This window comes from Betta splendens, chromosome 21 (assembly GCF_900634795.4).
Source record: "Betta splendens chromosome 21, fBetSpl5.4, whole genome shotgun sequence".
Taxonomy (NCBI): Eukaryota; Metazoa; Chordata; class Actinopteri; order Anabantiformes; family Osphronemidae; genus Betta; species Betta splendens.
The window spans coordinates 1,196,266-1,207,718 of record NC_040899.1 but is presented as its reverse complement, the minus strand read 5'-3'; the positions used below and the strand labels follow the sequence as shown (position 1 = coordinate 1,207,718).

At 50.6% G+C, this 11,453-nt stretch overlaps 2 protein-coding genes across 7 annotated transcripts; both read right to left on the bottom strand.

Annotated features, from left to right (window-relative positions):
* Positions 1-2: 2 nt before the first annotated feature.
* On the bottom strand, positions 3-3,449 carry LOC114847057 (transmembrane protein 237A-like). 3 transcript variants are annotated; one of them, XM_029136358.3, is made up of 11 exons: positions 3,154-3,444; positions 2,547-2,623; positions 2,294-2,419; positions 2,068-2,173; positions 1,824-1,978; positions 1,557-1,668; positions 1,287-1,478; positions 1,108-1,181; positions 932-1,019; positions 725-846; positions 3-481 (listed from the first exon to the last, which is right to left on the bottom strand). In XM_029136358.3, exons 2-11 carry the CDS (start codon positions 2,614-2,616, stop codon positions 414-416), a joined length of 1,113 nt encoding a protein of 370 aa, XP_028992191.1. In that variant the 5' UTR covers positions 2,617-2,623; positions 3,154-3,444; the 3' UTR covers positions 3-413. The 3 variants fall into 3 exon arrangements, with proteins under 3 accessions (XP_028992191.1, XP_055361283.1, XP_040924835.1); XM_055505308.1 differs by having other exon boundaries at positions 1,287-1,668; positions 3,094-3,449; XM_041068901.2 differs by having other exon boundaries at positions 1,287-1,668; positions 3,154-3,448.
* Positions 3,450-3,676: 227 nt separating this feature from the next.
* LOC114847054 (MAGUK p55 subfamily member 4-like) lies at positions 3,677-10,724 on the bottom strand. 4 transcript variants are annotated; one of them, XM_055505281.1, is made up of 22 exons: positions 10,640-10,721; positions 10,221-10,391; positions 10,084-10,148; positions 9,740-9,861; positions 9,588-9,665; positions 9,400-9,483; positions 9,188-9,319; positions 7,107-7,188; positions 6,946-7,031; positions 6,778-6,849; positions 6,506-6,702; positions 6,370-6,428; positions 6,136-6,153; positions 5,996-6,037; positions 5,896-5,916; positions 5,530-5,568; positions 5,282-5,446; positions 4,949-5,029; positions 4,731-4,824; positions 4,490-4,598; positions 4,283-4,417; positions 3,677-4,194 (listed from the first exon to the last, which is right to left on the bottom strand). In XM_055505281.1, exons 3-22 carry the CDS (start codon positions 10,103-10,105, stop codon positions 4,009-4,011), a joined length of 1,824 nt encoding a protein of 607 aa, XP_055361256.1. In that variant the 5' UTR covers positions 10,106-10,148; positions 10,221-10,391; positions 10,640-10,721; the 3' UTR covers positions 3,677-4,008. The 4 variants fall into 4 exon arrangements, with proteins under 4 accessions (XP_055361256.1, XP_055361255.1, XP_055361257.1 ...); XM_055505280.1 differs by lacking the exon at positions 10,221-10,391 and having other exon boundaries at positions 10,640-10,724; XM_055505282.1 differs by lacking the exons at positions 3,677-4,194; positions 10,221-10,391 and having other exon boundaries at positions 4,709-4,824; positions 10,640-10,724.
* Between the last annotated feature and the right edge of the window lie 729 nt (positions 10,725-11,453).

Genomic DNA, 11,453 nt, shown 5'->3' with positions numbered 1-11,453 from the left:
GACCGGCTCCTTGTGAGTCATGACGGAAGGTTTCGGCTGACCTGTTAACTTTAATGTTTATTATATCCTAAAGCTGGACCACGAGTTCTGATTCTTACTAGTTTTACCCGAGCCCACAGGCTTATCACACTAATACAATCATTAGGTACCAGTACCAGGGTTTTACAGGACATGATGATGAGTAACTACTGTTTAACGTCAGAAGCTGCTGGTTTGTTAGAGCAGCAGCGGCCCCTGGTGGCTGATCACTGTAATAAAACCCCAAACCTGCTACAGAACATACAGGTTTATTTATAAAACACGACTCAGAATAATGTGAAGAATAATAGTAAAAATAACATTAAATGCTACATATTAAAAGAAAAACCCATAAATCAACAGACACATGAAGACAAGCAGACAGGCTGAAGATTTTATGCTGGCATTTCTAGGCTCTCGTCTCCTCTCGGGTATCCTTCTACTTCCATCGTCATCAAAAACTCTGCAAAGAAAAATAAGCACACATTAGTTACCAGTTTATTAGGAACACAACAGCTCAGTCTGGGTCACTCATCAGTGAGCCTTCAGCAGAGTCAGGACTGTAGGTGTTACTAATAAACTGACGACTGGGTGCAAAACCTGACGTAGCCTTAAAACTGAAGCACTTTGACAGCATCTGGTGGCAGCAGACGGAAACACATTACTCTTCCTCATGAGCTTAATAATTCACATTATCTCCAAAAACCTTCTGTGTAGTCAATGTCCGGCCTTGTTGATACAATGGCCCAGGCCAGACCGACCAACAGCGCCACCACCAGGTTCACCACAATCCACGGTTGCAGGATCTGCTGCTCTGAGCCTGGAGGCCTGTATGCGGAGAAGGTGAAGACGGGGGTGGTTCTAGGTGAAACCCATAAAACACAGTAGAAGCAAGCAGAGTAGAGGCTCTCACCACAGGGTGCTGTTGGCTGTAGGGTAGAGGTTGATGCGATCGCTCGTCATTTGCTGACTCAGAGACAGAATCAAGGCTGTGAAATACACTGAGTCGCAAAAAGAAAAGGTGTCATAGCTCATCGTGATCACTATCACCATCATCATCATCTCCTGCCTTCGTCTCATCCCACTTACAAAAGGAGGCAAGAGCCGCGGGGTCCAGCGTGAGGAAGCCTCTCAGCGCCATGGAGGCTTTGGCTAGATTCACTCTGCAGGAAGCCGCATAAAAAGCAACAGGCTGCTTATTTACAGTATGGTTGTGTGTTGGTGCTTATTTGTCCGACATCAGTGCAAGCACAGCGCTCAGAGCAGACCTGTCAAATGCAGACACGGTGCTGACGGCCAGCAGCAGGTAGAGCAGGGACTGGGCCGGGTAGGCCAGTGGGTGGTACTGCTGCAGCAGGTTGGCCAGCGTGGTCATCTGTTCCCCCGCCAGCACGTACACGACGATGGTGTTCCACACGGCGTATCCAGCCAGGAACCCGTGGCAGAACAGGCCCATCACCCTGCAGAGGACACACAGATGAAGAGCGGCTCCAGCACGAAGCGCCAGCATAGCGAGGCCAAGTGAGACGCGTGTAGACCTGAAGCTGCTGTGGACCCTCATAGCTACGTCTCTGGTGGTCCAGAGCTGCCTGGGGTCCACGTAGTCGTCCATCAGCTCTGAGGGCCGGAGGAGCTCTGCCTGGAAACGCCCTGCAAGCACACACTGACCTCTTACTGTCTGTTGGGTGTGGAGGGCGTGTGTTCGCTCTTGTTCTGGTTGGTTTCGTGGTTCTGGTGGTTTTCTACAGAACTCTTTCTTGTAAGAAAAGAGTGAGCCGATGCAGTGAAACCTGGTTCAAACTCACTGTTCCGCTCCACAAAGACTTTCCCGGCCGTCTGGCTGTGTCCGTGGGGTGCGGAGAACAGGGAATGCTGGGGGATTGGCGACTGGGTGTCTGTGATGATGTCGTCATCTTCAGCTCCCAAGTCATTGCTGCACTGCTCCATCACCTTTGCTTTCCTGCCCGTGGATGTGAGAGACAGGTTTCAACCTGCAGAGACACTCGTGGTCCCCAGAGGGTGACTCCTCGAACCCTTGGCTCCGCTCACCTTTTCCTTTTGGTCCTTCTCGTAACAGCAACAGGTGTCTCATCGCCATCGTCTGCTGTTTCCGCCAGGTTACCGTTGGGCAGGTCGTCCTGCTCGGCTTCATGGTCTGAAGAAGCAGCGTAAACAAATCATCATCTCAGAACCGGACACCCGCTGGCTCTCGGTCAGACCGACTGGACACGTTTGGACGAGGAGCCGCCCAACTACTGGAGGATATTTTAGCTACCGACGGCCGACGCCTTTTTCTTCTTCCTCTTCTTCTGTGGTGCTGCTTCCTGAGGTTCTGGGGTTAAGGGGTCTCTGCTGTTAGAGCGGCTCCTACTGACGTGCTCCAACTCCACCTCCAACACCCCTGTAGGAGACACACAGCAGCAGAACCTAGTAGAACCCAGTGGAACCTAGCAGAACCCAGTGGAACCTAGCAGAACCCAGCACAATTGCGGCGGAGTGGCACTGCAGCCTCATTCGCCGGCTCTCACCTCCGCCCTGCTCCTCTCCATTGTTGACCTCCTTCTTCGGCTTCTTCTTCTTGCTCTTGACGGTCGGCATGGCGCCTCTGAGAGAATCAACAGGTCATTGTTTAGGGCCCAACACACCACAAATTAGGTCGTGGGTTTAGATGTAATGAGGATCTGGAGCTGCCTGTAGGGGATAAGTGGATCAACTTGTGTTGCGACAGGTGGCGGAAGGACCTGACTTTTACAAGCTTCCCTTCTGTTTTTAATCTTAAATTCATCTGAATGGTCCATCTGTTGATCTGTGAAGATGACTGATCAGTTCCCATTGCTGGTTCTGGGGCCCTTCACAGGTCCAGGAGCTCCAGGTCTGAAGACAGCGACCAATAACCAGCAGATTGATGATGCTACGAAGGCACAACTGCTGCCCTACTCTACTAACTGATGATGTGGTTCTAAAGGAGCCGGTGTCAGGATGAAGGAAGACTTATCAGAGGCAATGCTACGCCACCGCCACTATATTAATACAGGCTAAGCTGCCACAAACCCAAGCATCCAGTTCCCGACTCACAGGGCAAATCCTCCGTGGCTGCTTTGTGTAGGTAGAGGTAGCTTGTGGGTCTGTGCTCACCTGCTCACGGCACCTGTCTGCTGCAGCGATGAGGCGTCGACACTGCTTCACACTCTGTCAGCGCCGTCGCAGCTCAGGGTTCAGCAGCAGATGGTGTGAGTCGTGCTCCGTGGTTGGTCCCTCAGCTGTGATGTCAGAGGGCCGGGCTCCAGATTAAGAGGCCACATCCACTCAGCTCGTATGAGAAGCAGTTATGGGAATGCCTGCAGTGTGTGGTCCATGTTAGACTTCACGATCACAGGTCAAGAAATGCTCAGAAAAGAGGTCAACAGCTGCTCTCATTATACACAGCGTGTCTGACCTACAAAAACGTTTTTAACATGTGAGTGAGTGAGCGAGCGAGCGAGTGAGTGAGTGAGCGAGTGAGCGAGCGAGTGAGGACGATGACACTGAGACACTAATCCTCCGGTTAAATCTGCTGAGCTACATCTGCTCTGCGCCAGATTAACCTGACAAACACAGGGACGATGGGAGGGGTGATTTACAGTGACACTTGGAATGAGGAAGAAACTGCTAGACATGCTCAATTTTTGTGGTTGTTGTTTAATTAGCACACATGAGATTCAACAGTCCATGACATCATATTTGACATCATCTTCTCTGACTATGACGACATCATTCTCTAACTATGATGACATCATTTTCTGACTATGATGACATCATTCTCTGACTATGACGACATCATTCTCTGACTATGATGACATCATTTTCTGACTATGATGACATCATTCTCCGACTATGACGACATCATTCTTTGACTATGACGACATCATTCTCTGACTATGATGACACAGTCTCAGGTTGGCTCCCTGCTCTCTGTCTGTCCGTGCCTGTGTGAAATCCTTCTCTGTGGTTCTACTCCTCTGTTCGGCTCCAACTAATGGGGATCCACTGCGGCTCGTCCTGGGCCTGCTGGATGATGGAGCACAGCTGAATGCAGGAGTCCTGCACGTCGTCATTCACCAGCACGCTGTCAAAGAACTGCTTGTACTTGGCCTCAATGAGCCGAGACGCCTCCTCCAGCTCTGTGAAGTCGTCCTCCTGCAGAAGGAGAAACATTTGGCTGCTGAGCGGCTCCTTCTGAGTGATTCGAGTCAGACTGGGCTCATGCTTCAGATGTGCCTCTTACTGTGAAAGCTCTGTTGATGGAGTAGTTGGTGATAACTCGGGAGTCTCTGCGGGTCTGTCTGAGGCTGTCTGCACTCGGGGCTTTGATGAAAACCACGTAGGGCTTCAGCTTCTTCGTCCGCAGTGCTGGGACGCTCTGACAAAGAAACGTGACAGGTGAGTAGAGGGCGCCACGACTGGATCAGTCAAGGCTCCTGGAGCAACTCACATGTGCTTCTACGTCCACAACACACACTCGCCCTTGTTTGATCACGTCATGGATGGCGTCGGTGCTGGTTCCGTACAGGTGGCCCCTGTACTCCCCATACTCCACAAACCTGGACTCACATACGAGACGTCAGCAGAGCCTCAGCATCAAGTAAATACAGACGAGCAGGAGACAAAACCAACTTTTACTACTAGTAAACAGTAGAGGTCTAGTACACACAGCTGCTCCCACCCAGCGCCACCTGTGGTTGCAGGCCATGTACTCAAACAGCTCCTTGGTGATGAAGTGGTACTCTCTCCCCGTGTGCTCCTCGGCTCTGGCCGGACGCGTGGTGTCTGTGGGAGCAGGGCGACAGCTCATCAGTGCTGATCCAACCTAACAAAGGCATTTGTGGCACATCTCCACATCAGTGTTTGTGATTATGATACTGGTGAAGAGTTGTGTGTGGAGGAGACATACGGGGCACGGGTCCCTGGAAGGTGGACGGGTTCAGTTTGATGAGTCTCTTCCTTAACTCATTCACCCCAACGCCCGAAGCCCCTGAAAAAGCACAACCACATGTAAAAACGTCATGTGATGCAGCAACAAAGGGAACCACAGCCAAGCGGAAGCGCAGTTAACTCAGCTCAATGAAATATCCCCAAGGATATAAGTCTGTTGGAGGAATCAGACACCGGCAGAGATCACATTCTTAAATACCTTTTGATGACTCAGCTACTTCATTCCGTGAATTGAGACTAAATCAAGCCAGAACGGAGACTATTTTAACGGACTGATCATGTTCTCTCTGACCCACGAGGATGATGAGGCGGTGGTTCTCCTCTGGTGGACGCTGGTACAGAAGCACCTCCTCGTAGGGGGAGGACAGGGTGGCGTTGGGTGAGCAGGAAGTGCAGGACTGCCGCCTCCTCCCGTAGGACGACCTCCTCCACAGACGGAAACTTCGGCGGAAACCAGCTGGCAGACGGCACAGAGACAGTTTTACTCCCAGAAGAATGTGAACTCAGGCGGCTGAATACGGGCCGGTCAGAGCGCCTCACCCAGGTAGATGCCGTCAGTCACGTCAGACTCTGCCTGGTCTGAAGAAGGAAACAATGAACAATGAACACTCAGAACAGACTTTAGTTCTACTATGGAAGATATGAAGCAGATGAATATTCACCAGTCACACGACTAGCTTTGGAAAGCAAACAACAAAAGGTGAGCAGCTGTAAAGTGTGAAGGTTTGACCAATGACCAGAGAAGCAGAGTCGCACAGAACCCGGTGACAGAACCGGAGCCAGTCCAATGCCACAGGTGCCCGTGAGGCAGGCGGCAGTGGGAGGGGAGGAGGCAGGCGACACCTGGTGGCTGCAGGGGGAATGACAGAAACACCTCACCACAGTCGTCAGAACTGACTTACCTACCAAAATTTATCTCCTCCAGATCTGTGAGGGAGAAAAACAACCGTCACTTCCTGTGCACTGCTGGATGATGGGTGTGTAAGCTGATCATCTTGTGTTGTACCTTTCCCAGTGCATTTGTCTTGCATCTGCGGGAGATCATCGTCTGGACAGAAAAGTAAATTTGATGACAGAAAACAGAAAACAGGAGCACTGATCAGAGACCAGCCACAAAAGGCTGACACTGGTGTGTGTTGGGCTCACCGTGATCAGCTGGGGTCACTGAGGTCAGCGGGTTCAGAGAGAGAGCAAGCAGTTAGACTCACACCCAGCTGCACGGCTACAGTCGGCTCAGCCTTGTCCTTATAGGACAGGCCTGAGCCTCTGCCCCCCCCCCACACACACACACACAGAATAAGGCTGGAAATGAATGCTTCAGGCGCAGATATGCAGGACCAATCAAACAAAGCATGACTCGTAATAAAGCTGAATGCTCACAGGGTCGGATGCACGTGTGAATGTGGAGAGGCTGACACCACCACTGCTCCCGCTGTTTGCTGCAGAGAGATGGAGAGACGAGGCTTAAAAGCCTGAACCTGATTGTCGTTGTGTCCTAGTGAGAAGCTAACGGCACCTCTTCAACATGCTGGCAGAGGGAATGACAGCTGCGCAGGACGTGGTGCAGGGCAGCTTCCTGGCCTGCCACCACTGTCCGTCCGACTGGTCCACCACCTCCAGCAGGTCTCCTCTGCTGAAGGCCATGCCAGCGTCAGGACAGGGGATGGTCGGGTCCTTCTGGGGGCAGTAGTCCACCATGGCCCTCATGTATACCTGAAGGACATGAAGGCCATGGCGTTAGAAAAGGGTAGGAGGAGAGAAGAGGGGGAGGTTTTGGGTGCGTCCTACCGGTTTCTGGCTGCTGGGGATCTGGGCTGAATTTGGGATGACTTTAAACAAGATGGTTCCCTGAGAATTGATCTGACAGGAAGACAAACATTCCACACACAGTTGAGACCACTGTGACAACACAAAGTGAATCATTACATCCTGGCTTGTTTTCTTCAGGTGACCCACCAAGATCTGGATGACCTGCTCTGGCTCCAGACCCCCCACAGGGCTGCCGTTCACTTCCACCAACATGTCACCAGGATGGAGTAGCCCTGCGACATGGAAACGGCCCTTAAACCGGAACCTCCACATTTCACCACGCCTCATTTACAGTCACACACACTCACCACTGCGATCGGCCAGGCCTCCATGAATCACCCTGGCAACGTAGATCTCTCCTGTCTCCTCATTTCTCCTTATGGTGGCGCCCTGACACACAGCAGGAGGAGCACATATCAAACACACACCGAACATGAGCGAATGAGTAGCTGTGCAACAAGAAGCAGAAATACTAAAAGAAAGACGACGTTAAACAGATCAGATCAGATCAGATCAGATCAGATCAGATCAGATCAGATCAGATCGGATCAGATCAGATCAGATCTCTGTACCTGTAATATCTGGCTTTCCCTCCATGCAGTAAACCATCCAGGCACGTTAAGCATACTAAGGTAACAATGAGCTGGTCAGAATAAGTTAAATGTGGGTGTAACGTTCCATCAGTGTGGTTCTATGGGGTAAGAAGGTTCAAGCTGGAGGTATTTCATTGTCATTTTCACTGTCAGACACAGAAGCAGCTTCCTACTTGTTTTATTTGCTCCTTCTGCTTGTCAAGCAGCCTGCTCTGTTACAGTCTTGATGGTCCTCTGGAGGAGTGTTATGACATCCAGCCTTCTGGATAAACCCAAACGTTACCATGGTTCTCTGAGGGCCACCACTCCTTCGCTTTGGACTCCTTGAGGGTGCAAAGCCGCCCGCACAGGAGCTGACAGATGTGGATGAAGATGAGGAGGAGCAGGAGTTGGAGGAGGAGGCCGGCAGGTGGTAGGGGTAAGGCGCTGGAGCTCTGTGGGCCTTGGCAGAGACGGAGTAGGCGCCTGCGGCAGGAGCAGGGGGCTGGTTGAGCCTGGGTGGCAGCGACGACTCGGGATGTTGGTTGGCTACAATGAGGCCTTGGAGCTTGTCGACCACCTCAGCTAGCAGGCTGAGCGCCTGGGCGTTCTCCTCCATGCTGTCTGTGATCATCTCCGTTGCTGCCACCATCTTCTGGCCCAGATGGTGAACATCATGAGCGTGAGTTTCAATACTGCTGGTCGCTGCATGGACAGTGGACCTGAGCTCCTCCATGCTGCGCTGTCTGCTGAGGTCTGGATGCTGGCAATGCTGATTCAGGCTTCTACTGTGACGAGGAGCAGTGGAGCAGTGAGTAGACATAGAGTAGCTCCAAGAATCCTTGTGGAGCCTGGTAGAAGTTCTGGTTTGACTCCCATGATCTCTGCCAGGGGATGGGATGGTGCTCACCCCCTGCTCACGAGTGGAGCGCTGAGAGGAAGGACTAGAAGGTGCTGTTTGGGCCTCATAAGGACTCATTCCAGGACCAGCGGGGGTTCTGCCAGGTGTGGGAATGTTCCTTGAGTGCCCACCGGCACTCCCCTTTTTGTACAGGAGAGGAGAGTTAGGCAGACTGAGGCTGTAAGCTGGGACGGGTGGTGGAGGGTAGTCATAGTCGTCACTGTTGCCTCCAAAACAAGCCCTGTCAGGTTTGAGCCTCTCTGAACCTCCATGAAGGAAGAATGAAAAACAGAAAAAAAGACAGTTGGCTAAATGACAACCAACACAGGGACTGAAAGAGGGAACAGTGGAGGAATAAGGTTTGATGAAGATGAAAGAGCCACAAGTGATGATGGAAAAAAGGAAAAGCAGTTACAGAAATGATTGAAACTAAACGCTGTTCCTCCAGCGTGATGACGAGACAGGATGAGATCAGACCCCTGGTGATGGACTCCATGGACTGATAGCTCTCCTTACCACCGCAGGTAGCTGGACTGAAGACAGATGGAGCTGAACGATTGAGGCCTTGCTTCTGAAGCTCTGAGGACTGAGGAAACAAGCAGCAGCTTCCTGTTTGCTCATAGCAGGAGAGGGAGGGATCTTTGCCTTTAGTCAGCTCCTCGCCCGACCGCGCCCTCCTCGCAGGGACAATGCGATCCAGCTTGAGCTGGCGCAGGCTACTCCAATGATTACGAATCATCCCTACCCTTCCTCTGCACTCGCCTCCGTTCTTAGGAAAGATAACATAAATGACTTTATAACAACTAACTAATAACTATAACCACCCTTACACCTGCCTGATTGCTCCTTGAGGAAACCAAACAACTCCCAAAATATACAGGTGAGCTAACAAAGCTAACAGAAATCCTCATCTCACCAGCGGCTGGTTGTTCTTCACCAGACAGACGATCCTTATGGCCTCCTCATCCTCGGGTAACGCATCAGGCAGGGGTGGTAGAACAGGTCCATAGTCCGACCGTGCAATGCTGTCGTGAGACGACAGGAGGGCCTGAGAGAGAGGAAGAGGCATTAGACCCCAGGGGGTGGGGGGTGGAGGTTTGGGATGTGAACCCAAAGGAAGCCACAGACCTGGATGTGAGGTGAACTGAGGAGGTTGTAGAGCTCTCTGGCCTCAGCTGACGGGCGGTGGGGCTTCTGTAACTGAGACATGATCTGATGGACAACAGAGACACAGAACACGCAGTCACACACCTGAGACCCCACCCGGGTCCGCTTCTTTGGACTCAGACTGCATGTGAGTGGATGTGAAGGGGAACCTCCAGTGAGAGTCCTGAGGCATAAGGCAGTAGAGGGCCGGGCATCAATCTCTGAAACTCCATCAGACGCTCGTAAATCTGGGAAGAGAAAACAGGCTTGATGCGTCAACCTTGGGTCTGTCTGAGTTCCCAGCCCTCGAACCGGGTTGTACCTTCAGTAGGGCACGCAGCCACGGTGCACTCAGAAGCTCCTGCAGAATCTGAGCGCCGGTGACGTTTCTGTCAACGGCTTGGCCCACGTCCTGCACCACACTGGACAGAACCTCGTTGACAACTGAACACAGAGAGGAACCAAGACGTGCTGCTTAGTTATTCGGGCTTCTACGGGATTAACATGACGGAGGAGCCGAGGCCTCGGAGACACAAATAACGTGTGAAGTAGGTTTTAGCTACGATTAATTCAAATGGAACTTCAGGTCAGTGTTCATGGTTAAGACACATTGATGGAGGTTGGTTACGTAAGATTAAAAGAAGCTGAAGTGTGTGTGTGTCTCACCGTCCTCCATAGCTTGTTTCATGGAGATCACCCAGACTGACCAAAGAGGAAACAGGCTTATTCCCCTAAAACATAAATACAAATTAAGACCCAGACAAATCGAGGAACGGCAGCTGTCCGGGGAACCCGTCTCACACCTGGCCCGGGTTCTTCCTGTTATGGCAGCAGGTCAGTGAGCGCGAGCTAATTAAAGGTTCTTCAGCTTCTTATCCTGACTCAGCTTCCTCCTCCACTCACTGACCTCAGAGCTGTTACCAATCAGTCAGAAAGAAGCTGTGAACAGGCTGAGACGGTTTCTGTGGAACAACCTAAGTGAGAATAAATACTGTCAGCTCACTGAGACTCAGGACGTCCATGAACAGCCACAACATTAACTCTAACTTGTGGACGAGGGTCGGACTGATCTGACTGTTCTGACTTGTCGTCCCTGCATGAAGTTATCTTTGGTTTAGGACTAAATACAGACATTACACTTAGCTGTACACAAAACAATACACCACCTCATCATATCACGGTCATTGTCACATAAAGCTGCATCCTATCAGCCTGAACTCACCGTCTTTGTTGTCTTCCTCTGCTGCAGTTACGTTGAAGAGTGAGTCAGTGTGATTTTACTACCAAACCAAACACTAATCCTGGACCTAATCCTCCCCCCCCCCCCCCCCCCCCCCCTCTCTCTCTCTCTCTCTTTCTCCCCCCCTCTCTCTTTCTCTCTCTTCTAAAATATTTTCTTTCCTTCCTGTCACTCACTCCATCAGTTCCTCCTTATTCTTGTGTTTTTACCCTTGAACTCTTTTGTTCTGGATTCTGTCATGTTTTTGTGCTGGCTCTAAGTCCTTCAGCAGATCACAAAGCCTCTTAACTCTTTACTGCTTTTAGCCACACAAACACTGTGCTCTGATGCCATAAATCCCTCCAAACATCTGGATCTTCAAGATGTCTGCTGTGATTTCATCAGAGGCCAAAGGTCACAAGTGCCTTCCTCAGAGATTACCACTAATCCTTCACAGAGACAGATGTAAGAAAACAAGGCGGTCAGCAGAGCCATGATAAATAAAAATATGAAAATATATAAATATTAATTGAGTAATTATGCTGTTTAGTAATAGTATTTTCCGTATAAATGCAAATGATTCACATTGCACATGGATGTATGTACATTGTCATTGTTTTCTTATTTTTGTTGTGAACTCTCTGTTTGACATCATTTAAATTTACAACATTAAACTGATGATGAAATCTGAGTTTAGTGTCGATCAGTCATCATGTAGTTATGAAACAGGTGAGCCTGTGGAGGCTCATTTTCATCATTATGATTCTATATGTATTTTTGTTGCAGTAAAAGTTGCGCCACATGTTTAATTGCTCTC